This window comes from Numida meleagris, chromosome 13, assembly GCF_002078875.1.
Source record: "Numida meleagris isolate 19003 breed g44 Domestic line chromosome 13, NumMel1.0, whole genome shotgun sequence".
Lineage (NCBI taxonomy): Eukaryota > Metazoa > Chordata > Aves > Galliformes > Numididae > Numida > Numida meleagris.
The window spans coordinates 6149326-6173411 of NC_034421.1; the positions used below are offsets into that span (position 1 = coordinate 6149326).

The window sequence follows — 24086 nt, forward strand, 5'->3', positions numbered from 1 at the left end:
AGGTAAACATGTGCTGCACATCAGTGGTGCCTGGTGCAAGGGCTCATACACAGCAATCTCCATTTCACAGGTGGAGATGCAAAGGCACTGCTCTGCACCTTCCTTGCACTTCTTCTTCTTTTCTTTCCTTTTATTAAAGATATCGTTTCTACCAAAGCGTTTACATTCAATATTTTATTTTTATCCCTGAGGCTTTTACAGGTTTCCTTTATTAAAATCAAATGGTCGCCAGCCCCAAACAAGGCACCGGATTATTTCTTCTGAGTGCGTTTTCGCACCACAACTGTTTCCTATTTCCCTGAGCTCGCAGAAGCCCACAGCCCAGTGCTCAGCGCGGCGCGGGCGCGCGTGACAGCTCCGAACGTGCTGAGAGGGGTTGGTTTGGTGGAAAAATCCAGGTCATCCCGCGTGCTGAAATACACCCAGCCTTGGCTCCCAGTGACGCGGAGTAGCCAACCCAAGTTAAATATTTTACTTCAGATGTTGCTAAGAGCTTAGAGTTACTGAAATTATGAGCTTTAATGAGGCAAAGAAAGTAGCTGCAGAAAGATATAAATCAGGGAAGCCACCAGTGTTTTCCGCCGCGGTGTCAAGCTGATCAGATGTGACATCCCCTTGACTTTTTCATTGCGTTTTCCGTGTGCTTGAGGATGTGGTCGTGTTCTTTTAACTAAGGAAAAGATGAGTTCCACCCAGTGTTGGGGCTGAAGTATAGTGAGTTTGGGGAACGGAGCCCCAGTCTAGCTTTTGCAGCTGGCTGCTATGTCTCAACCATTGGTCAAACCAAAACCTTGGATTTGAATTGTTTTGAAAGGGGTTTGAGGCACAGCTCCCATCCCCATGTGCCAGGGCTGTCTGAGATTGGAGGTACTCAGCCCGCCCATCCGAGTTAGTTCCAAGGAACCTTGCTTTCTCTGTCTTCAGTACCAATGTGATCCACATTTTATCAATTCTTGGACAGCTATTGTGCCGAAGTTCTCTATCACAGCAGATTTTTCTCCTTCTCTAATGGGGTTCACTCTTATTTCTGCAATTGTTAGATTCATCTAAATATCATAGAAGAAAAGTGTAGTTCAAAGCAGCCGGTAGTGACTGAGTGTGGAAAAGGAGCTGAAGTATTTTTGCCAGAAGTATTTTAGCATTCCTTCAATCAAGGAATATAAACAGTTCCATGTGACTTCAGACTGATCCAAGGTTTGAGGGAGAGCAGTTTGATTCAGATTGTTTCTTGCTGAAGGAATTCTGAAGCCACACATCTCTATGAAGAATCTCCCAATTAGCGGAGAAGGGCATTCTGGAAAAGGGAATCACTTTCTGGTCTTAATAGTGTGCTATGTTATCACTGATGATGAAGTAATCATGGAGCATCTAGTACAGTGGAACTTTGGACTTCACCACGTAATTTGTGAACAACTGAGGGATTTATGCCTATTGACAGCCTATTCCAGATTGCTATTAAAAAGAGACAGAGCCCAAACAAGGATTGTTTCTACTGGAGTGAAAAGCGCTTTTGCTGAATACTTTTTTCCCATGCATTTGAAATTAGGACATTGTGTTGGCTCTTCAGCAGAAATGGCAAATGAAATGACACCTGTGGTCTGCCCATGGCACGCCGTGGTGCAGGTCTGTCCGCGCCGTGCCTGGGTGCAGGGCTGCCAGCTTCCAGCTGCAGCTCATGGGAAAGCCCCCCCGCAGCTGTGCACCGCTCTCCATCCTCCGAAGCCCGCGTCCATTTCCAGGAGTGCATCCAGCTAGCAGCACAAGCAGCCCGTGTAACTTTTATGGTTTTTTGACAGTTTTATAACCTTAAATTTGCACCTTATGGAAAACTGTGAAGCTTCGTGATGAATTGCCGTGTTGGAATTTTTCGTATGATGTCTTAATATCTGAGGTTGTAGCAGACCTCAGCAGAGAGGAAAAATAAAAACCTGCAGCAAAATGCTCCCAGAACAACTTGACTGGGCAAGTATCGCCCAATCCAGCGCTATCCAAAATACGTGGCTATATTTAGTGTTGTTTTTTTAAAGCTGTCATGCTCTTTACTAGGTGGCGAGCTCAAATCTGAAACCGGCTTGAAAGGAAGCTATGAAACAATTTCTCATGGATGCATTCTTCAATCACTTTTAGTAAGAAACTCGCTTCCCGTAGCGCAAACCAGATGCTGGTTGGTAACCACAGCAGGCAGGAGCTCTTCATTAAACGCTTCTGTTGCTGCACTCCAAGAATGCCTTATGCAGTGCTAATGGGAAAAAAAATAATTCTATTATTTTTTAGGGTCAGCTTCCAGCTTACTTGCCTTGCTTTATCTTGTGTCGAAGTGCCTCCAGCAGTGACAGAGCTGGGTGCCAGGTCGGAGCTGCTCACTCTGCCATAAAGCAGCAGGGTAGACCTGGCTTCCTGGGGAAGATGCCCAGGGCTGGGTCTGTCCCACATCTCGTTTTGATGGACGCTCCAATTCTGATCAGAAACGCTTCTCCCCACTCTGCTCATCCTGCACTGGCAGAGCGTGCTGTCCCCGTCCAGCACAACCCATCTGGAGGCAGCACTGGGGCTGGACTTCAGCTCGATGTGGGCCATAAAAGCACTTTTAATGAGCGGGACGGAGCTGGTTAGTGAAATGCTTGGACCATTAATAGATGTAGGACTTTTTTAACGTGCTGTTTGACTTTATTGATGAAATGAGCTAATCGGAGCGAGCGCTGCGTGAGCGCTGAGTGAAGAAATCCAGGCATGCTCTGCGGTAACAATTCTCTGGTTTTGCGCAGCGCTGTTGCTATCATGTGGATGGATCCTAAAGCATGACCCAAAGCCATGCAGAGCTCTGGGGTTCTGTGGGGTCTGTGGGTGCTGCAGGGCTCCCACTGCCCCATCCTGGCTGGGCTCTGGGGTTCGGACCTCCTGCACCCCACTCCTGCCGGCTCCACAGAAAGTTCTGTGGTCTCCTTTATGACCGTGAGTAATCAGGAACTCGGGTTTGCGTCCTGTTTCAGTGTCCGCACAAGGCCCCATAATTACATGCTCATACGGTTTTCTCAGGACTGAATCAGGGCCAGATCATGATCTCATGTTGGTGCAAACCAAGGGGTTCCTCCATGCAGGAGCTCTGTCCGAGACCTGAAGGACTCGGCCTCACCCCTGGAAAGGCCCTCCTTCCTCCCAGCAGAACCCTGAGCTGCCACTCAAGTCAGCTTTCTGGAGCAAATTAGAGTAAAATCAGGAAGGAATTAGCTGAGATGGGTCCTCTGCCTGTAGGATGCTGCTGGAACGCTGGCTGGGGTTTGCTGCTCGGTGTTGCTCTTTGGCCTTTAGTGAGAGGAGGTCCTGAAAGGTTTCTGCCATTGGATATCTTTGACAGCTTCCCCCTTTAGGAAGTAACTTTACCATCAGGGATGGAAAGATGTTGATAATTCAGAGCAGAGTAGCAAAAAATTCCTTCCTTCTGTAAAATTATTCTTTCATTTCATATCGTTCCAACACTCTGCATAAACACTCCTTCGGCAGTGATTTAGCCTGTAATGTATTAATGGGGAACGCTGTAGCCTGCAGCGAAAGAGGCAGTGGATGGAGCAACACTGAGAGGTACTTTACATAATAAAGCTGCGGAGCAGAATGAATGTGTCAAAGTCAGGAATTCAGAGACATCCCAGCTCTACGGGTCAGGACAGGAGGCAGGTTGTGTTTCAGACCCAAAGCAAGCAACCGATCCTAAATTCACACACAGTTCTTTGGTAATTGAGTTAAATGTATAAAATTTCCTAGAACAGAAAAGCAAACTTGTCCAAGTCCTTGCGCCTCGCCATCGATAAAAGACACTTGTTTAACTTAACCCTTCGGTGCTGGGCTTCCCTGTGCCCCAGTCCTGGAGGGGCCGTGCGCTGAGACTGGGGCACGTTCTGCTGCGAGGCTGTTGGGTAGGGCCACGTGCAGGAACACCATCACTCCCCTGGCACTCTCTTGCCTCTCTTTAAAATACTTTCCACTGAAAGGTTGGAAGTTGTGCTTCTTCCTAGAAACGCTCCGCCCTCAAATCCCATCATCAGTGGGAGCTACGGGAGGCGGTTCACATGGCTGCAAATTCTCCTGTGTGTGGATTGAAGCATTTATGTTGCCTTGCGTATAGATGAGGAACAAATGTCACGTCTGTCGTAGCAGTGGGAAGGTTTGCGTTCCCAATTGCTTTAGCACAATTCTGCTTGTAAGTTTAGAGCGGGTACTGTGGGCTGCAGAACCCTCACAGCACAATTTGCAATGTGTCAAAGTCTGCCCCAGCTCACAGACAGGTTTTAGTCGAGGCTGCTGCAGGGTTGCATTTGTGCATAAGTACTTAGTTTATTCATCAGTATTTGTATTGGAAGTGCCGAACTGTTGAGTATATGTAAATATTATAAATATTTACCTCTTTTTTAGGCATAAATATCGGTCTTTTTTAACTTAGTTGTTCAAGGCCCAGTCATAGCTGCTCAGAAAAATAAACATCTGCGTGTGTGTGAGTTGTACAGTGCACAGAATTCTAGCTAATTGCTCTGGTTCTAAATGAACCATTTGCACATCTGCATTTATGGCAGAGGGACCGCTCACCAACTGAAGGTGCACAGCGTTCGTGCAACTGTGCAAGGCACGGCTTGAGGATTATTATTTTCTGATTTCTGTATTAAATGTGGTAATAATATGTGGGTTCCCTCCTGTCATCTTGTGGGAAGGAAATACACGGCCTTTGCCTGTGAAGTCATGTTTGGGATACCAAATTTGGGCTATTTCCTGCCTCCACAGTATTCCCAGTGAGCTGGGGGGGGTGTTTCTGCCCTTTCTGGTTGATGGAATTGATGGCAGAGGTGTCTGAGGAGCACCCAGTGTCCTGAGGTCAGGTGGGCTCCCAACAGGTAAGGGATGGAGAAAAGGAGAGCGCTCTGTTTGGAGCTTAGGAAGTGCTCTGGGGGTCTTTGAGCCCTGTGTTTTTTGAAGTATGAACTCATGTATCTTGGTTGTCAGAACTGCTAGGCGGAGGAAGTTGGAGGTGCTTGCAGCGAGAGCGCAGCCCACGCCGTGCCCTTGCTCGGGGTGATTCACTTGCCGGCTTTTCTCTGCTGGGAAAGCAGGAGCAGGTTGTGTTTAAAGAAAAAACAGAAATGCACGTGGGCTGCGCTTCGTAATGAGGGTTAGGCTGAGATCACCTAATTCAGCGCCTGTCCAAAAGTAAACTGAAGGCAAGCCACGCTGCTCTGTCTGATCTTACTGGCACTGCTCCCTTTGCTCCTTTTTCTCCTGGTCCTCCCGATAGCTTTCTGAATTTCTCTGGGATTCACAAAACTGTTTTCTCTGCTGTATAAAACAGAGCAAGTGGACAGAGGTCATTATTTTCCTTTGTATTTTTTTCTGTGCTAAATAGCTCTGCGAAGCAGAGATTAAATCCTCGTGCAAATAATGAGTTAAGAAGTTAACAAGAGATTAAATTAATAATAGGGGAAAATTAAATGTCCTTGCTGTTGTCCTTTAATGGGAATTTTTTGCCCATGCCTACAATAACTGTTGGGAAAAAGTACATATATAAGTATTTTTCAAACTGAAACCAGATGGGGAAATGATAGCCTGTTTTTCTTTGTGGGAGGCTATGTTTTCACGGTACGCAAGTAACTGGAGGCACATGAAGACCAAATTTGCCTTTAGAGGCTTGTCCTCCCTATCTCTTCAGGCAGGACCGGCTTTCGGTGCTCTGAGGTTCAGCCTGTCCTATGGGCAGGAGGTTGGCAGCTGGTGGGGCCACAGGTCGAAGAGGAGCAGGTAGCTGTGGAGATAAATGCAGGGCAACGTGTGCCCAGTCGGAGGTAGGGATGGGGACCGGCTGGTCCTGCTGCACCGAATGCAGCTGCTGTCCAGGGAGCATGGCTCGTCTTCACTTCAGATCCTTCATAAAGCCATAAAGCCTGGCTTTAATGACTAAGTTATTCTTTCTTGGTGACATGCAAGTCCATTGAGGTGCAGTCTTAGGTTTTGGAGGTCTGGTGGCATGTCCAGAGGTTAGAGGGGTCTTTGCTGTCCTGAGCTGCTGAGCTGGTCCATGTGTGATGCTGGGGACCTGCAGGGACCCAGGTACCGCGGTTCTGACAGCGCGTGGACAAGCTGATGTCTCTGTTCTCCATCTTTCACTGCACAGTGACTAAGCAGTTGTTTATTCTGCATGCAAGAAAGAAGGTTTGCTTCCTGTTGTTCTGTATCACTTCTTTTTGGAATTGATAAACAGAGTCTGTGTTCTACCTTGGGCAGGCGTAACAAAAAAGTCACATCCCAGGAGGATGTAGGGACAATGAAGCCCGCTAACAAAGGTGAATGGCCTCAGCCACAAGCAAAGGGGAGCCAGAGAGTACTTAACTCGGTTAGATCTTTCCAAATCACCTGTTAAAGAGCTGGCCGTTGAAATCTTGTCAGCATTCGTGATTATCATTGAGAATTAGTAGAACATGAGTGAAGTAATGAAAGGATGGAGAAGAGCTAACAAAGTGTCTGTCCTCTAAAGAGAGAAAAAAGGAAGAGCCAGGAGAATGCAGAGCCAACAGTGGAAAAAAAATGCAGCGAGCCATTTGTAAATACCTAAATACCTCCAAAAAACAAAGGGAGAACTGCAGCCATCCTGCTTCTGCCAAGAGCAGACTGTGTCAAAGCAGTCTTCTTTCCTTCACTGACAAAGCAAGACACATGAATAGAGGATAAACAATATATGCTTTTACTGAGGCTTTTGAAACTGTTTCACATGAAATCTCATAAACAACCCAAGAAAACAGTGTCTGTCAGAAGTAGGAAATACTGCCCAGCAGACAAAACGGGCTGGAAGCTCTATTCAGGAGCCATCAATGGCTCACTGTCAGCAGGAGGGATTTACCAAGGGGACTTCCACAGGATCTCTGGTGATATTCAGGGATTTCATTAATGATGTCTAATATTTAATTGGAAGAACACGCTCAGGTGGAAGGAACTGGCTGTATATTGAAGCACATGAGTAGAATTCAGAGTGATCTTGACAAGCTGAGAGAACATCCTTCTGGGATATATAAATTCCTTATGCTCTGAGTATACAAGTCCTCCATGTTGCTGCCCGCAGATAAAAGCTGTGGCTCAGCTTTGGACATTCCCTTCAGGATGGACACGTCCCATCTGGAGGCGATCCAGAGAGCAGTGAGAATAAACCAGGGATCCCAAGGCTGGATTCACAGGGCAAGGCTGGACCAGCTGGGATTGTTTCATCCAAAAGAGACCACGATGGAGAGGAGGAAGGCAGTGGACAAGAGGACAGCTTACACATATACGGAGGCTATTGCAGATAGGTGAGACCAGAGGGTCTTCGATGCCAGTGAATAGAGAATGAGTCATGGTCTTTGAAACTGTCAAGGAAGAGTCAAGCTAGATGTTAGGAATGATTTGTAAGTGGTGAAGGTAGTGAAGCTCTGGAGCAGGTAACCAGGGGAAGGACAGGGACCTGGATCCATCAGTCAGCTGGGCTTCTGGGAAGAGGTTGGTTCACTCTGTTGCAGCGCTATCCTGGGGCAGCAGACAAGGCTGGACACCTTCCCGAGGCCTCTTCCAGCCCTATGAGGCTGTGTTTTCCTTTTTTAAAAATTATACTTGTTATGGGCACCTCGATTTTTGCTCTTCTGTGCCCGTTGCTTAACAGCCTCAAACGTGTTAAGTGGCATGCAGCCCGTTGTTGTTCCTTCTGCACCAACATGCAGGCTGCTGCAGAAAATGTGAGCTTCTCGTACCTACTGCACGTTTGTAACAATCTGTGATTTAAAAAATAAAAACCAGGCAAACAAAGAAGTCTAACCTGTAAAAAAGTTATGGGCGTAGGTGCCCATTTTCTGACAGAAGGGTTTGGTAACAGTGCAGGGGACAGAAATGTAAGGAATAATTGTTTTTGGGCCTAGAACCAGGAAAACTACTTTTCCAAATTAATCCAGTGAGAGCCATGAATCCACAGTATTTCATATCACACTTCATAAAACTCCAGTCATAATCCATAAAACTGACATTATTAGATTAAAAACCTCAGTTCCTCCTATAAGGAGCTCGCTCATTAGACATGCTGTAGTTTTATAACCTTAAAGTTCCTACCCAATTACCGTGATTAATACTGTGCTTTAATAAAAAATTTTTAAAAATCACCACAGGGGTTGATACCATCTGTTTGTTATAATTGCACATTTAAATATCGTCCAGCAAGAGAAGGACACTTGGTAAACAGGAATCAGAGCAGAGCTGGGAGAGCAGAGCCCGTTCTCCATGGAGAGGTGGGAAGGTGGAGATGTGTCCAGCTTGGTGTGACCGTGATGCACAGTGCATGGGCTGCAATTACTGCACACATCAGCAATGGAACAGTGACGGTACCATGCCCTGCAGCCCCACAGCTCCTGGACCCCTCCTGGACCTGGAGCTGATGGGATGGATCCAGAGGAAGACAGAGCTGGGAGTGTTCAGCCTGAGGAAGAGAAGGCTCCAGGGCGACCTCATTGCGGCCTTTCAGTATTCAAAAGGAGCTTATAAACAAGTTGGAGGGTGACTTTTTATAAGGTCTTATCGTGATAGGACAAGGGGGAATGATTTTAAACTGAAAAAGGAGAGATAGGTCCAATACTGGGGGGAAATTCTTCACTCAGAGGGCAATGAGGTCCTGGCATTGCTGCCCAGAGAAGTATGGGTGCCCCATCCCAGGAGGTGCCCAAATGCCATGGATTGGCCCTGGGCAGCCTGGGCTTGTTTCCCTTCTTGGAGATCTTTGGCCGTGTTGCCATGAGCTGGACTGCAGATAGACACCAACATTCCTGAGAGCAGGCAGGAACCAGCGCAGCTCCGCTTTGCTGCAGCAAGGAGAGCAGGGCTCAGAGACTCAGGATGTTTCATGGTGAAAATGAAGATTTAGGTAAATGGGTGCTGTCAGCCAAAGCAAGCACTGGTTGGAATCAGAGAGGATCCGCTGACCCCAGGGTACCGTGGAAGGCAGTGGTTGCTCAGCAAAGCTTCAGCCTTGGCGTTGGCTGGACAGATCTCACAGCTGCCACCTGCCTCCTGCAGAAACACCGCAGGACATTTGTTGGACAGCCAGCCATCATCATTGTGAAGAACTGTTTTCCTGGTCGTTGGCTTCCAAGCAAGAGTGCCATTGGAGCTGATTTGTGCAGAGCTCCAGGAGTCACCGCGTTCCCCCTCGGGCAGGGGCGGCGTTACTCTGCCCTCTGGTCCGCTGTGAGCATCAGGACACGGCTGGAGGAGCCGCAGCTGAAAATGTGTCGGGTTCACGGTTCCACCCACAGACCAGAAATGGCCAAACTTGTATTATTTTTGAATCCCCTGCTTTTAAGGGCTGGTGGAAATAAGATATCTTGCTTCTGACTTCCAAGCAATAAAGAGGTGAATCACTACTGAGCAAAGCCTCTGCCGGACCACCCAGTCGCTCCATGCAGAGCTGTAAAGCGATCCTCCGCAGAAGTGGCAAAGTGGAGAGCGATTTTCTCGATATTACTGCGATTGTGCAAGGCAAATCAAATGAAAAAAGCATCGGGGCTCGCTAACAAAGTGGCTAAGTGAGAAGTGTGCTAATGAATGCAGGCTGATTAACATGCATTGAACTGAAAGCTAAACCGCGTACGGGTCACGGGGGGAACGCAGAGCGTGTTTACTCTTTTGAGTACAACATGTTATGTTCAAGACCCAACATGTGTGGGTAATTCAGATTTAAATGCTTTCTTCCCCCTCATAGTTCTGGATAATTATCCAGCTCAGGATAAATAAGTTAATTTATTTTTGTTTTTACTAAATAATGGCTAGGACTTTTGTTACTGCAGTTGGTCAGATCTCTCATTTTTTAGGATTATGTGGGTCTGCTGCTGAAGTCTTGCCAGGGCGTTTGAAAACTGTAACTTGCAAATCACTACTATTTTTTTTTAAGTGCTAATCTCAAAGGGACATAAATGACATGGTTTTTAACATTTATTTGTTGTCATTTTTATTAGAACTTGTACGTCTTTTTAATAGAACGGAGGCTGCAAGTCCTCAGACTGAAACTGTGCATGTTCGTGATGTTTGCATTGTAGAATTGTCTTTTGGGTGACTACCTCTTATTTTCAAGGGTAGGGCCCCGGGAGGACACCAAGCACAGGAAAATGAGCCTTTTTCAGGGGGGGAAAGGGCACACTGGGCAAGTGCACTCCAGGATAAACCATAGGAAACCATAGGGGATTAGCATTCGGGCATGCAGGTATTTTGGGAGGACTTGTAATTAAGACATTGGATTTGTAATTGGGAGACTTGAGTCCTATTTTGGGCTCTGCTGCAAGAGTCTTTAGGTGATTTTGAGTAGGTTTCTGTAAGGTGATGTCCCTTGAGAGAGTTGCTGAAATTAAGTGCCAAAATTCTTCCCTTTGCTGCCTGTTACACAGCTGTAGTGAATTCTAATTTTGATCTGTGTTGTACTTTTAGATATAAGTTTCTTCAGAACAGGAACTGTCTCTTAGCATGGGGCTTAGCAAGTCCAAGCTACACTGCTCCATGTTGCAGTAGAGCCTCCCCATGTTATGTGAGTAAAACAAAATCCTCATAACAAGCCCAGGGTAATCCCCAATGCCTTTGGAGCTCCCACGGAGCCCTTGGTCTCCAGGAGTCCCAGAAGAGCTCTGTTCAGGAGGAGATGCCTCGCTCAAAGCCAAGGGCAGCGGGAAGGAATGTGCATAAGACACATTGCAGCCTTCAGGGTATCCCAGGGTTCAGCCAAGGACCCGCCACCTGGGATGTAGCTTTTTGGTGCTCATTGTGGGATTTTGTGTGTGTTAAGAAGGCAGACTCAAAGGGGTGCTTTGCAGAGGGAATAGGAAGTTTCTGATGGTCGCCAGCTCACCAGGAGTCATCTGGTGTTTCCTTTGAGTCTCTGGCTGCCTACAGTTCACAGAATCGTAGAATTGTTTGAGTTGGAAGGAACCTTTAAAGGTCATCTAGTCCAACTCCCAGTTGGGTCCAGTTCTCCTCAGGTCAGCTCATGGGGTCATTGGATCACCTCATTGGGTTTCCTCTGCAGAGCATCCACGTGTCCCCAGCACTCAGAGTTCCCCAAAGCTCCATCACTTCATCACTGATGGGAGACTGAGGGCAGGCAGCATTGAGGCCAATTGGGCAGCAGTGTGGTCCCCACTGCTGGGGCATCATTGTTCCTGCTGTCATGAAAAGTCTTCCTTGACCACATGCACTAAAAATCATGAGTGAACAGTTCACAGGAGGATAAAGCTCAGCTGTGTAATGGAGAAGCATTCTTTAAATAGAATAACTGTGGTACCAATCAGAGTTGCAGCTTTCAGCCCAGCTGGAAGGTGGGAAGTTCTCATTAGTTGCTCTGGAGTCTGCAAACAAAATGGCTTTATTACATCAGAGCATTACTTTTCAACATGTAATGCATGAAGTCAGCTTTATATCTTCATTTTTTATGGATAAGATGGTGAGACTTTCTTCTCTTTCCTATTTTCTTCCTTTTTGTTTTAATACGTCTGAAGAGCAGCTAGCTAATTAGCAGAGCCAGGGCTAAATCCTAAGTAATGTGACTAATGGGACAGGAATCCAAATCAGTCTCAAAACTGAAATAGTCCTGAGCAGTCATCAGCTGCTTTTCTTGTCTCTGTGCGTGGGTTCCTATACTCTGCCATACGCCAGCACCCTGCATCGCTCGCAGCACATTCCTGTTTGATGGCAAGGCAGTGAGGCCCTGGCAAGGAACAGGGTTGGGCTGGTGGCTGTTGTGCTGGCAAGGCAAGGATTTTTGGGGTCAGTCAGTTCTCAGCATCTTCGTGGGGCTGGCTGCTGCCTTTAGGAGCTCAGTGGGGCAGGTGGGATAAAATGGGGCTGCATGACACGTGGGGCGGTGCACCCATGGGTAAGGAGCAAAAACCTCTGCATTGTGCTGGGAACATGGTTTGGGGAAATTGCTTGTGCATTCAGTGACTTGTGTGCATGGGTTGCTTGCAGGGTGCTTCAATAGGAACTGGGTGCTGCAGAGGAACTGGGTGCTGCAGAGGAGGCATCAGCAGTTCTGTGTGCTTGGTTTATGGGGCTGCAGTGAAAGGCTTTGGGGGGGGTCAGGGCGTACCTTGAGCAGAAGTGGGGCTGCGTCTTCACTGCAGCTCATGGGTGGAAATGGCAAGGAAGTGACATCATGCAGCTGAGTGAAAGCTGCAAAACGAAGCCATATGCTGCGAAGATGTGATTCATGGCCAAGGCCAAATGGGCTACGCCCAAACACCACCTCTTTGTGCTCATTAGGACTTGCTGGAGAACTGGGGTGCAAGAGGGTTCCTTCTGTTTTTCAAGACATTGTAATAGCAATGTAAAAGCATAGAAAAAAGTGATGCGTGCCTCCAAAAGGTCTTTTCCAATATACACAAATATGTATGGAGACTCCTCCAAAGGCTCACAGATTTTTCTACTCCTTACACATGAAGGACAATCTCATAAATGGGCAATAAAAGCTAAAATTAAAAATGCCTCTTAAAAAAAAACCATACTTCTATATTTAAAGCTGCTCTTTAATTAGAAGATCCAACATTTCCTCTTGAAGGATTTCAGAAACATAGATTTTGTGGATACACGGGTATCATCAGAATGATGAACGAGCCCTTGTCACTGTGTGGGGTTGGGAGCAGGAGGAGTTGTGCTTTCCCCTTGGTGCTTGGGGCATGGTACGGTGAGACCTGTCTGGGTCACTTGTCCCTAAGCTGTGTGATGGGCAGAGGTCTTGATGCACTGCTTTCCCATTGCAGTACACTTGCACTTGGTTCCCCAGGGCAGAGCTTGGAGTGCTGCTGTGTTTAGGGCTGCTCAGATCAGGCTGGGTGCAGGGCCAGAGCCAATGCTAGTGTTTCCAAAGCCATTTTTAAAGGATTTGCATTCAGCAAATCCCCAAAGAGGCAGGAGCTGTGGAGTGCCCTCTGAACCCTTCAGCACCTTCTGCTTCTTTCCACTTTAGGTGCTGCTGATCATCAGTGGGAACCTGAGCTTCCTCAACTGGCTGACCATCGTGCCCAGCATCGCCTGCTTCGATGACCGCAGCCTGGCATTCCTGTTCAGCCCCGGGCGCGGGGGGGTGAAGCAGCGCGTGCTGCAGTTGCAGGGCAGCAGCCAGCAGCCCCCTCCAGGGCTCGGTGAGTTCTTCTTGGGGGAGAAAAGTGACAAAGAGGTGTGTTCGGTGTGTTTATCTCAGAAGCTTTCTATCCTCTCCTTCTGGAGCAAACATGAGTGGGCAGGGAGAAAATTTTGCTCCCTACGTGGTTCCCTCTGGGCTGTGAATGGTATCTGAACGTTGCACTCCTGATAGATGTGTGCAAAGCCAGCAGCTGGTTTGTAGACCTCTGCCACGTCAGTGCCACTAGGGGGCACGTCCCTGTGCAGGTACGGTGCTGCCTGTGCAGGGAGCTCAGCTGGGATCCCGGCTTTGTGCTCACCAGCCAGCATCAGACTCCAACTTGAAATAAGCAATGCAGAATTGCGCCATTTAGCTTGTGGTCAATTTTATTTTATTTTATTTTGACTTTTTAAAGTCAAAGATGAAACACCCAGTGCAGTATGGGGCAAGGGTTTGGTGTCACAAGTTGGATGTAGAAGCAACTCTTGCATTTGCTTCTGCTGCTAGAGCTCACGGGCATCAGAGTATAAGTAACTGAGCATGGGGCTGGACTTCCAGGAAAAGCAGAACTGATTGTTGATCTGCTGTGGGGTCAGCAGCTCATCCACTAACTGAAAAGAGAGCTCAACATCCTGCTTGGAGAAGGAGAGCAGAGCAGCTGCTCCTGGCTGTGGCCATGGGGAGGGAATTCCCTGAAAGCATCCCAGATTCCCCAAAAGTAGGGTGGAGGCAAACTCCTGTTCGTACCAGGAACACAGGAGAGCAAATACGAGGGGGTTTGTAGCTCAACGACACGGATTCGTGTGGCTGATGCTTCCCTCTGGAGGGAGTTTCCAAACAGCCTGGCTCCAGGAGATGCACGAGCAGCACTGGGGTATTTTTCATGGGGCTGTGTAACAGATGTACGGTTGTATTTGTAGTGATTTTGTAAACCGCTTATAAGCGACAAATTGCCTGTAATATCAACAACAATCACAGATGCTCATTTTTAAATATACTAAACATCTGTCAGAAGAGTGAAAAATGTCAACAAGACAAAGCATCTGTCTCTAGTTCTTTCTCCTTCACCAAGAAATGCAGCTTATTGGCCAGAGGCAAGGCTTCCAGCAAGGCTAATGCAGCTTCATTAAGTGTTCTGTGTCCTACATTACAAATTTTGCTAGGATTGGATTGTGTCCCTGTGCTGGAATTTTTTTTTAAAAAGGGGGGGGAAGGCGAATTTTAAAGTAATGTGGATAAATATCCTGTGTGAATTTGGATTTCTGCATGTTTTTCTGCTAACAAAGCAGAGGCTGTTGAGCTGGCACCAATGGGCTGTGTGGCAAGAGGCTTAGAGGAGCTCTCACCCCGGGTCACAAGAGCAGAAGACAGGAGGGTGTCCCAGTTGTGACCTGGTTTAACAGGATCTGGCCACATCCTCGTGTGCATATTTCCCACCGGGAGCTCCAATTCCCACCGCTAGTGCTTGGCTCCTGTCTGCTCATCCAGACCCCATTGGCTCATGGCCTTCCCCAAGTCTTGCTCCATCCTCGCTATATTCTCCTGTAGTAAACCCTTTTCCTTCTGTGACCACGTTGCTGTCACCCCATGGGCACGGTGACAATTGCAGCATCAGGACCGAGGAGGGCAGGATCCTGTGAGCCATTTGGCTGCAGGAGGTGGAGGAAGAGCAATGCGTAGGGCCAGAAACTGACTCGTGGATCTGGGTCACAGTTACAGGACCGTGCAGTGCTCTGGGGCTGAGCCTGCTCCTTGCTTGCAGCTACAGAGTTCATTGAAGAGGTAAAATGCCGCCCGAGCACCCCACAGTGGTGCAGAGCAAGGGGGGGGGGACATCTTGGCGAGCTCCTTTCCAAATCCAGCACTGCTCCAGAAATGTTCTCAGACTAAACAATTATTAATAGCTTCTGAGAGGGGTTCAAATAAACATCCCTCTCCTGCGGAGATAAGGGGAAAGCTGCATGCTAGTGCTTTGAATCTGATCCGTTGGCTGTTAATGTTAAACAAATTAAAAACGACCATAAACGTAGGAGCCCTTCAGAGGTCACCGCTGCTTATTTGTCTGATTGCAGCAGGTTTCTCCCCAGCCCCACATGCCACGTGAATGCAGCGCAGCCCCGCGCTGTTCCTGCAAACCGAACGCCAAGGCGCTGCCGGCAGAGCGCAGCTCCTGCATTAACAATAAGGGGTCGGGATCTGCACGGGGAGGAGTGGGGTGTGGGTGAGGACAGAGAGGAGAAGGCTGAAACGAGCCTGGCTGGCGGGAGCCGGATGCAGCCCAGGAGGCGATGCTGAGCAAGGTGCGGGTGCCAGCTGTGTTCTTTCCCCTGTGCCGAGGCAATGATTAATCTCGCGTTTTAGACATTTTTCTTCTTAGCCCTTTCTCAGACTATTTAGAGAAAGACAGATCTCCTCAGCGATAGCGGCTGGCAGCAGCACCGGCTGCTTGCTCCTGGCTGCGGGGCAGAGCTGGCTGCGTGCAGCGCTCACATCCCTCTGCTTTGCTCCCATGTCCCCCCAGGCTGCCACATCCGCAGGGTGGTGAACATCTCCTTTGGGCTCCTGATCGCCTACCTCAGCGTGCCTGTCGTCATCAACCTGCTCAGCTCCAGACAGGTCATGAACACCTCCTTCAACCCCCTCAGGATAGTCAACACCTATGGAGCTTTTGGAAGGTACTGCATTTTAATGGCATATTACAGAATCTCAGAACCGTAGGGGTTGGAAGGGATCTCTGGAGATCATCCAGTCCAACTTCTGCCTAAAGCAGGTTCCTCAAAGCAGGTTGCACAGGAACACATCCAGGTGCATTTTGAGTATCTCCAGAGAAGGAAACTCCACCACCTGCCTGGGCAGCTTGTTCCAGGGCTCTGCCACCCTCACAGTAAAGAAGCTTTTCTTGGAACCTCCTGCATTCCAGTTTGTGCCCTTTGTCCCTAGTCCTGTAGCTGGGCAGCACCGAAAAGAGCCTGGCCCCATTCACTTGACTCCCACCCTTTATATATTTAATAGAATCATTATGAAATGATTGGAAAAGAACTCTAACATCATCAAGTCCAACTGTCAACCCATCCCCACCATGCCCAATCATGTCCCTGCTTAGAAGCCCACTCCCCATATTTGTAAGCATTGATGAGATCCCTTCTCATTCCCCAGGCTATTCAGCCTTCTCTTTCCCACGTGAACAGCCCAGGGGCTCTCAGCCTTTCCCATCAGGAGGTGCTCCTGGCCCCCACCGTCTCTGCACCCTCCACTGGGCTCTCTCCAGCAGTTCCCTGTCTGCCTAGAACTGGGGAGCCCAGCACTGGATGCAGCACCCCAGGTCAGACAGAGGGAAGGGGCACCTCCCTCACCTGCTGGCCTCACTGTGCAATGCCCCCAGGGTCCCATTGGCCTTCTTGGCCAGCAGGGCACACTACTGGCTCACAGTCACCTGCTGGCCACCAGGATTCCCAGGTCCTTCTCCATAGAGCTCCTTTCCAGCAGGGTTGTATAGCTCTCCACTGTCAGCAGCATGAAGTGTGGTCCCGTAGCCTTAAATCCAAACAGAAATCTTTCCAGTAGCCATAGACTTGGAATATCTGTTTATGAGAGAGAAAGGGAAGAACGAGCAGGTTTCTTTCCCACTGAATTATAATTTGTTTTCTTTGAGCTACTTTTAGTGAGCTCATTATTCTGATGGAGCAAACGTAATAGCGGGATGAAAATATCCATAAGTGAGTTCATCCAGTGGATACACCTCACCGTCACCAACCCACTGTATTTATGGTGAACTTCTCTTCCCGTGCGCGTGCTCGCTGTCCCTCATGTAAATATTCACATAAGCTGCTGGGTAGCAGATTTAAGGCCAACAAAAGGAAGTGCTTTTTCCAACAAGTGACTTGGGGAATTCATTGCTACAGGAAACTGCGGAGACGAAAGTATAAATGGGCTCAAAAAAAGAAAAAAAAAAAAGAGCAAGACAGAAAGACAGATGGAGAGGACAGGCCCAGAGCCTGGCTGCTGCTGTCAGCTCAGGAAATCCCACTGAGGGCTGCGAGGTGGGGCTGGACAGGGGAAGCACCTCCACCTGCATTAGTAACCTGAGCCTGGGCTTTTGGGGTGCAGGTCAGCAGACTTAGGCAACCCACAGTCCATGGTAAGTGCTGTCCCTCAGCCTCTCCTTGATCAAAACACCTGTGAAAACGCTGAGAAATACCTCATGCTTATGGAGAACTAGCCAAAAGGGTTAGGCAACCTTGCCCTGAAAGCTTGCAGCTGGGGAGCACATGGCAAAGAACGTGGCATCAAGGCAGAATGAGCAGGGTGGTTTCTGTGCCGCAGAGGTGACAGCAGGGCCAGTTCTCCCTGCACAGACCTTGGGTTTGGCCACGCTGCTGCTTCCCTTCCCCTGGGGCTGCTCCAGGTTGGTGGGCTGCGGGCAGGTCCTGCAGGAGGAGCAGCAGCAATTGGGCTTTTATGAGAGCGTCAGGTTGGGAGGAGCAGGGCCCACTGTGAGCGCTGGAGATGCAGAGCACACCTGCAGCACATCGCATGGATAGGTTGTTTTCTCCAATATTTGGAACAGCAGAGATTATAGGAAAAAAAAAAGCCATAAATACCAGTACTAGAGGGTTGTGGAAAACACTGAAGTTTCTCCATTTTTTGAGAGAGGGAGAAATAGCCCTTGAACCTCTTTGAAGGCTGGAGCGGTGAAGCTACGGGAGATTGTTTTCTTTGGGTTGTTGTTCTTTTTCTTCTTCAGTCTATGGTTTCTGCTTCAGCAGTTACCAGAACCTAAAGAGCATGTGATGAAATGCTGCTGTAATATGTTTGTAATTCCAGCCTATGTAAACCAATAAAAAGAGGATTGCAGCTTATAATGAATATACGATTATGTGAAACTTGACATATTTTGAATCACACAGTAGGAACATACTTTTATTAGTAATTTGGTGTCCCTGATTTACAGTGTGTTTCTAACCATTGGGCAGCTGGCCACGGCTCATAACTCAGCCCAGTGTATAATATAGAACTTGGCTGGAGAATCCAGGAATCTATTAAACGGAGGTAACAATTATAAGCCGAGATGCGCAGCATTCCGTGGGCTGTAAGCATCTATCACTGGAAGCCACTGGGGGAGAAGGCGGTGCCTGTGTGTTTCCAGAGTTTTAGTTTTAGGGCTGAAGGAGGAAGGACCAAAGTAGTAAAAAATGAAAGAGTGTCAGGAGCTGCGCGGCTTGGATAAGGGAGAGTTACGCTGTTACGTGTTTGTGAGGGAAATCAGCTCACCTGTGTAGATGAGCATCACTGTCAGGTCATTGGAAACTCGACATTCGTTTTCTCACGTGGGCTTTGCATGGCCCAGACAATCTGCCATCTGCACTGCCCTGCCACTTAGCTGTGCAGAGAAGGTCAATCCCAGCAGCAGAGCGAATGTGCATGACCTGCCATAAGGTTGGGTGCTTTTTAACACAGTTTCAAAATGTCTGCTAGGTTTGGGGGGCATTTTTTTATTTTCCTTTCTGCTTTCCTTGGCTTGATTTGCAGCAGTTCACACGGTACCTCTTCCTCTTGCTGAGCAATAGCTCCATGAAACCTCTTTTGTGATCAGGATGGAGCGCAGAGGCTGGTGGTGGTGGTGCCCCAAGAGCTGGCTGCTGGGCACACTGCAGAAGAGAAGGCTCTGGGGAGATCTGCTAGCAGCCTTCCAGTTACCTGAAGGGAGGCTGTGAGAAGGAAAGGGACAGACTGTTTAGCAGGCTCTGTTGTGACAGGACAAGGGGAAATGGTCTCAAACTAAACGAGGGGAGATTTAGACTGGATATAAGGAAGAAGCTCTTTATGCTGAGGGTGGTGAGGAAAGGCACAGGGTGCCCAGAGGTGGCAGTGCCCCATCCCTGCAGACACCCACGGTCAGGCTGGACGGGGCTCTGAGCACTGATGGAGCTGTGGGTGTCCCTGCTCAGTGCAGGGAGTGGGACCAGGCGGCCTTGAGAGCTCCCTTCCAACCTAAACCATTCTGTGGTGCTATGCCAAAGAGAGACGTTGGCCTAAGAAGAGAGTGAAGGTCACAGAATCACAGGATCGTTAGGGTTGGAAAAGACCTCTAAGATCAACAAGTCCAACCCCAGCCCATCACCACCATGCCCACTAGACAGCATCCCTACATGCCGCATCTACCCTTGACTTGAGGCAAGTAACAGCCCTGATGTTGTGTCCTGCAGCATCACCAAGGAGAGAACCGAAGTCATCCTTCAGGGAACATCCAGCCCGGACCCCAACGACCCTGCTGCTGTCTGGCAGGAGTTCAACTTCAAGTGCAAGCCTGGGGACCTGTGGCGACGGCCATGCTTCATCTCACCCTACCACTACCGCCTGGACTGGCTGATGTGGTTCGCGGCCTTCCAGGTACGTGCGTCCCCTGGACCAGGGAAAGCAATCCATGTGAATTTACAGTGTGCTTGGGCAGGGGGGTGGATATTTGAAGCCTCAGCTAAGTTAATTATGTTTAAAAAAAATAATAATTGTATTCCTAAAGGATGTCTGCTGCTGGCGTAATGAAACTCTTGGAAATGTTATGTGAGGCTTTTTAATTGTTTCTCGGCAATAACAAGAGTTAAAGAGATGGAGAGCATGCCTGTCCCTGGCGTGGTGGCAAAGTGGGCAGCCACTGCTCACTGTCCTGCACAGGGACGTGTCATCCCCAGCTGGCACCCACAGACAGGTGATGGCTCTCTATTAAGGAAGAGAAGAGGGGGAAGATTGTAAATTAATTCTTTAACATCCTATAGCCTTTTCCACAAAATGGCACGACCAGGAGAACGTAGAGGGGGTGCTACCAAGTTGGGGCTCACAGCAGCAGTGGGGGCAGCCCCATTTCTCCCTTTGTTCCCACGTCTCCTCCCGGCGTTCTTCCTCTCTCTTCCCCCCTGCCCCAAACTTCACTGTTTTTTCTTTGTGGTATTTTCATTTAGGCGCCTTTTAGATTCCTTGGTGATGACATAACCATCGCTCTTTGGCTATGGTTTTCTATTTACCCCGCTAGTTTTTTGTGTGCTGGAATTTCATTTAATCTGCATTAGGTATGCTTATCCCTCAGCAAGACGACAGCAAAGGTTAAAGCTCTGACCAGCAGCGTTGCTCAGCATTAAATGAGGGTGCAGAAGTTGGAGCTGTTGGTTTAAAACTTCCTGCTTTCCAGGAGGGCTCCAGCATGGAATCACAGCGTGGTTGGGTTGGAAGGGACCTCACAGCCCCCCCCAGCTCCACCCCGTGCCGTGGGCTGGGTGCCCCCCACCAGATCAGGATGCCTGAGGCCTGAGGAGACCAAATGAGCACAAGGCACCGATACTGCAGCATCATGGCAAGTGCTGCCGTGCTGGTGCTGACAGACATCGCCGCACAGTGGCCCTGTCTGTCGGCGGGCAGCGGCTGTGCGCTGAGTGACAGTGATCTATGGGGCAGTCTGGGGACGAGCAGGAAGAGGAAATAACACAGCCTCATCTGCATCTTTATGATTATTTTTTTAATGCACCGAGGGGTTCCCTGAAATGCACCGATCAGCCTGGGGGCTGGTGGAGCATGCATGTGCGAAGGCGTCTGTCCTCACCGGCTGATTAGCGGTAATTAGTGCTCAGGAGGTATGCGTCACCCCCAGTGTGCTGTCCCCTTTTGCCACAAGGTTGCCACGATGCCACAGATCCTTTCCGTAGCAAGACGTGGGTGGTTCTCATGGCTTCCCACTGCAACCTGGTAAAGAATTTCCCCCTAACATCTGACCTACATCCCCCCTCTTGTAGTTTAAAGCCATGCCCCCTTGTCCTGTCGCTATCTGCTTGTGTAAAAAGTCGCTCTCCTCATGTTTATAAGCTCCCTTCAAGTACTGGAAGGCTGCAATGAGGTGTCCTTGGAGCCTCCAGGCTGAACACCCCCAGCTCTCTGCCTGTTCCAATAGGAGAGGTTCCGCGGCCTCTGAGCATCCTCATGCCTTCCTCTGCACCCCCCTCCATCAGCTCCACAACGCTCTGTGCTGGGGGCCTTGGGACTGTACTCAGTACTCCAGGTGAGGCCTCACAAGGGCAGAGCAGAGTGGGGGGACAATCCCTTCCCTCCCCCACTGCCACCCCTCTGCTGATGCAGCCCAGGACTCTGTTGGCTTCCCCTTTGCTCACTGCTCAGATAGAGTCTGGCAAAGCGGTGGGAAGGATGAGGAATCAGAAGCCGAAAGCCCAGCAGAAGTCTGTGGAATCAGGCGAGTTCCGCAAAGCCCGTACAGTAGTTTATGGAGTCCATAAAACCAAGTTCCTTCAGCCTCTGGATTAGGTTTAATTTGTTTTTAGAAGTTCTGGATTTTTTCACCCCGCTGTTTGCTGCCGTCACGAGGTTGGTGCAGGAGGCAGTCACTTAAGGACCTGCCATATCCCGCTCTGACAGGCTGCAGGAAAGCCCGGGGAGTTTGGGGGAAGATATTTACCATCCCTTTGTGCTGCTTCTGACAGGTTCCTCTTTGCACCTCATCACCGCTTGACATACGACGCCGTCCTCCTGCACAGCTCCCACCTTGGCTGTAGCTGCAGGATGTGCTCTGAGCCCACTATGGGGGAGCCAGGGAGAACCAATGCTGCCCCGCTCTGCGCTGCAATTAGCAGTTGGCTGCTAATTACCATAGTGCCTTGATTATGCATAATGTAACATGACGTTGTTTTCCAGGAAGCAATGTTTGTGATGGTAATTTTATTGCCTAAACATAACATGCCATTTACAATGGAGGAAGAGGTCTAAAAGCCCCCAGTGGTGCTGCAGGTCTGGGTCCGAGCAGATAGAAGAGGAGGCCCCCCACCCTTAGACAAGCATCCTAATTTGGGAAGGATGCAGCCAACTGGCATGGGTGCAGCAGGGGGACCTACAGAACCCTGGTCCTGCAGCGACCATGAGAACAGTTCTGCATGTGCTGGGAGCAGAGGGAAGGCAACAGAGCAGGTTTGGGATGTGGGAAAACCCACCGCAAAGTGGAAAGTAACAATCTGTTTTCTGGGTCCCTGTGGAGAGGGGAGGAAATAATGGGCTAAATGGCAGAATATGATTTAATCTCGGGAAAATTCAGGTTAAGCGTTAGGAAAAAAGTTTCCAACGAGAAGATAGTGCGATGGCAGAATCTGCTCCTGGTTGTTTCAATGCAAAGATCCTGATTTTGCTGGAAAGAGATTGTTAAAGCTTTGCCTGTCCACCAGCTGATGGCAACACTCCTGTAATTATTTAACTTACCACTTATGGTGGGTGCTTGTAGGGGCCCCACCACCATAACCCCCATAACCCCGAATGGAGCTGTGCTGTGCCATTGGTACAGAAAGTGTCGTGGGCAGAGCTTTGGCAGCCTGCAGTGGGGTCAGCATCAGTCAGAAGTAACAACCAGAAAACAAAATACTGCTCGTAGTTCAGGGGCTTCGAGTTGGTCACTTTTCCTGGTAGCAGGATGTCTCGGGCTTGGCAGAAGCACCTTGTTTGTAGAACAAGATGTGTTCTTCACCGCTGGGCAGCAGTGGAAAGCTTTCAGTGCTCTGAATAATGAAAAATCAAAGGAAATGTTTCGTCTCTCCTTCCTGTGGCATGAAGGGTATTTCTTCTGTTTAGATTGTGTAAGCTCTCCATAGCAGGGTCTGAGTCTGGCCAGTGTAGAAATGTGCTCTTGCTGCTCACCAGCTAATCACCAGTCAGAGAATAACATCCCCAGCACCATCCCGATATTGTTTTTTAAAGCCCAGTGTTTTGTTGCATCATACCTTGAGGTGCCTCCAAAAGTGTCGGTCTGTGCACATGAGATGCAGCTAAAATTCAGATCACTTTGTTTCACGTGTTTGTGAAGAAGCGAATTGGGAATTGTGTTACCCCATGTTAATTGAGTACAGGGCACGGGATCCCGGTGTGCTGTTCAGATTGCACATCACTGTGTCCTAAAAGCCCTCTAAACTGGCATGTACTGCCACAAAATGACAGCAGTTGTGGGGCACCTAGGAGAAAGCTGTGTTTGCCAGATGTGATGGGTGAGTTTATAGGTGCAACTCAGCTGACTCCCAGAGAGAAAAGAGAAATGTGAGCAGCAGGACAGACCTGGGTGCAGGACAGGGGAGCTGGGAGAGGAGGCTTCACCTTACCGCACGTGCTGGGAGAGCTGAGAAAAAGAAACCCTATATGGAGAGAAGGGAGATGGATATTTTTATAAAATATTGTATTCCAGCCTCTGTTACCTGGGCCGTCCAGCCAGGTACTTACAGGAAAACGCTGCATGGCAGCAACGTGCAGGAGGAGGTGTGTGCAGTGCAGTAAAACCTAAGCCTCATGCGCAGTGCGCTAGGCACAGCCTTTTACATTTCCTTTCTTTCCCCTCCTAAAATCACAGACCTCGATTCACTTCCATTTTCCATTGCCGCACTCAGGTGGTTTGTTCCGTGTGCAGAATGTAGGAATTATATTTTCTTTATTTAACCAGGGTCAGTTGTCTTCCTCCAGGGGTGCTTCCCTGAGCACTTTATCTACAGAGGGCTGTGGGGTGGCTCTTGGTGGGGCTGGGGGAACTGCCCACTGAAATGATACAGTGAGAACAGTACTGCGGGGCAATGGTTTGCCTCTTTGAGGAGCTCCCAGGAAGAAGGGGGTGAGGTGATGGGAGGTGATGGGAAGTGATGGAACCTGGCATAACCTTCAGTTTTTGTTGGTTAAGCCTCTTGGGTAGCAGGATGGCAGCAGGCGTTGAGATGGAGTTCTAGGAAAGCAAAGCCCTGCATTGGTTATGCTGTTCTTTCTGTGGGATAGGTGTCATTCCTCCAGCTGATAGCTCAGCTTCTCCAAATAGTGACTGCTGAGGTTACTCCTTAACGTCAGTGTAAGCAGAAATGTGAGTGTTGGGTGAAAACATCCCCAGTGGTGGAGTCACTGCTTTGCATCCCTGATGTGAGTAGGC

General features: G+C 48.9%; 1 protein-coding gene across 4 annotated transcripts in view; it reads left to right on the plus strand.

Moving 5' to 3' along the window:
* The window catches only part of LMF1 (lipase maturation factor 1), a 187931-nt gene that overhangs the window by 127551 nt on the left and 36294 nt on the right, over positions 1–24086 (plus strand). For all 4 annotated transcript variants that reach the window (XM_021411270.1, XM_021411272.1, XM_021411273.1 and 1 more), the window contains 3 exons: positions 12992–13166; positions 15669–15822; positions 19354–19537. In XM_021411270.1, coding sequence (XP_021266945.1) covers positions 12992–13166; positions 15669–15822; positions 19354–19537 — 513 coding nt within the window. The remainder of the gene's footprint in view (positions 1–12991; positions 13167–15668; positions 15823–19353; positions 19538–24086) is intronic.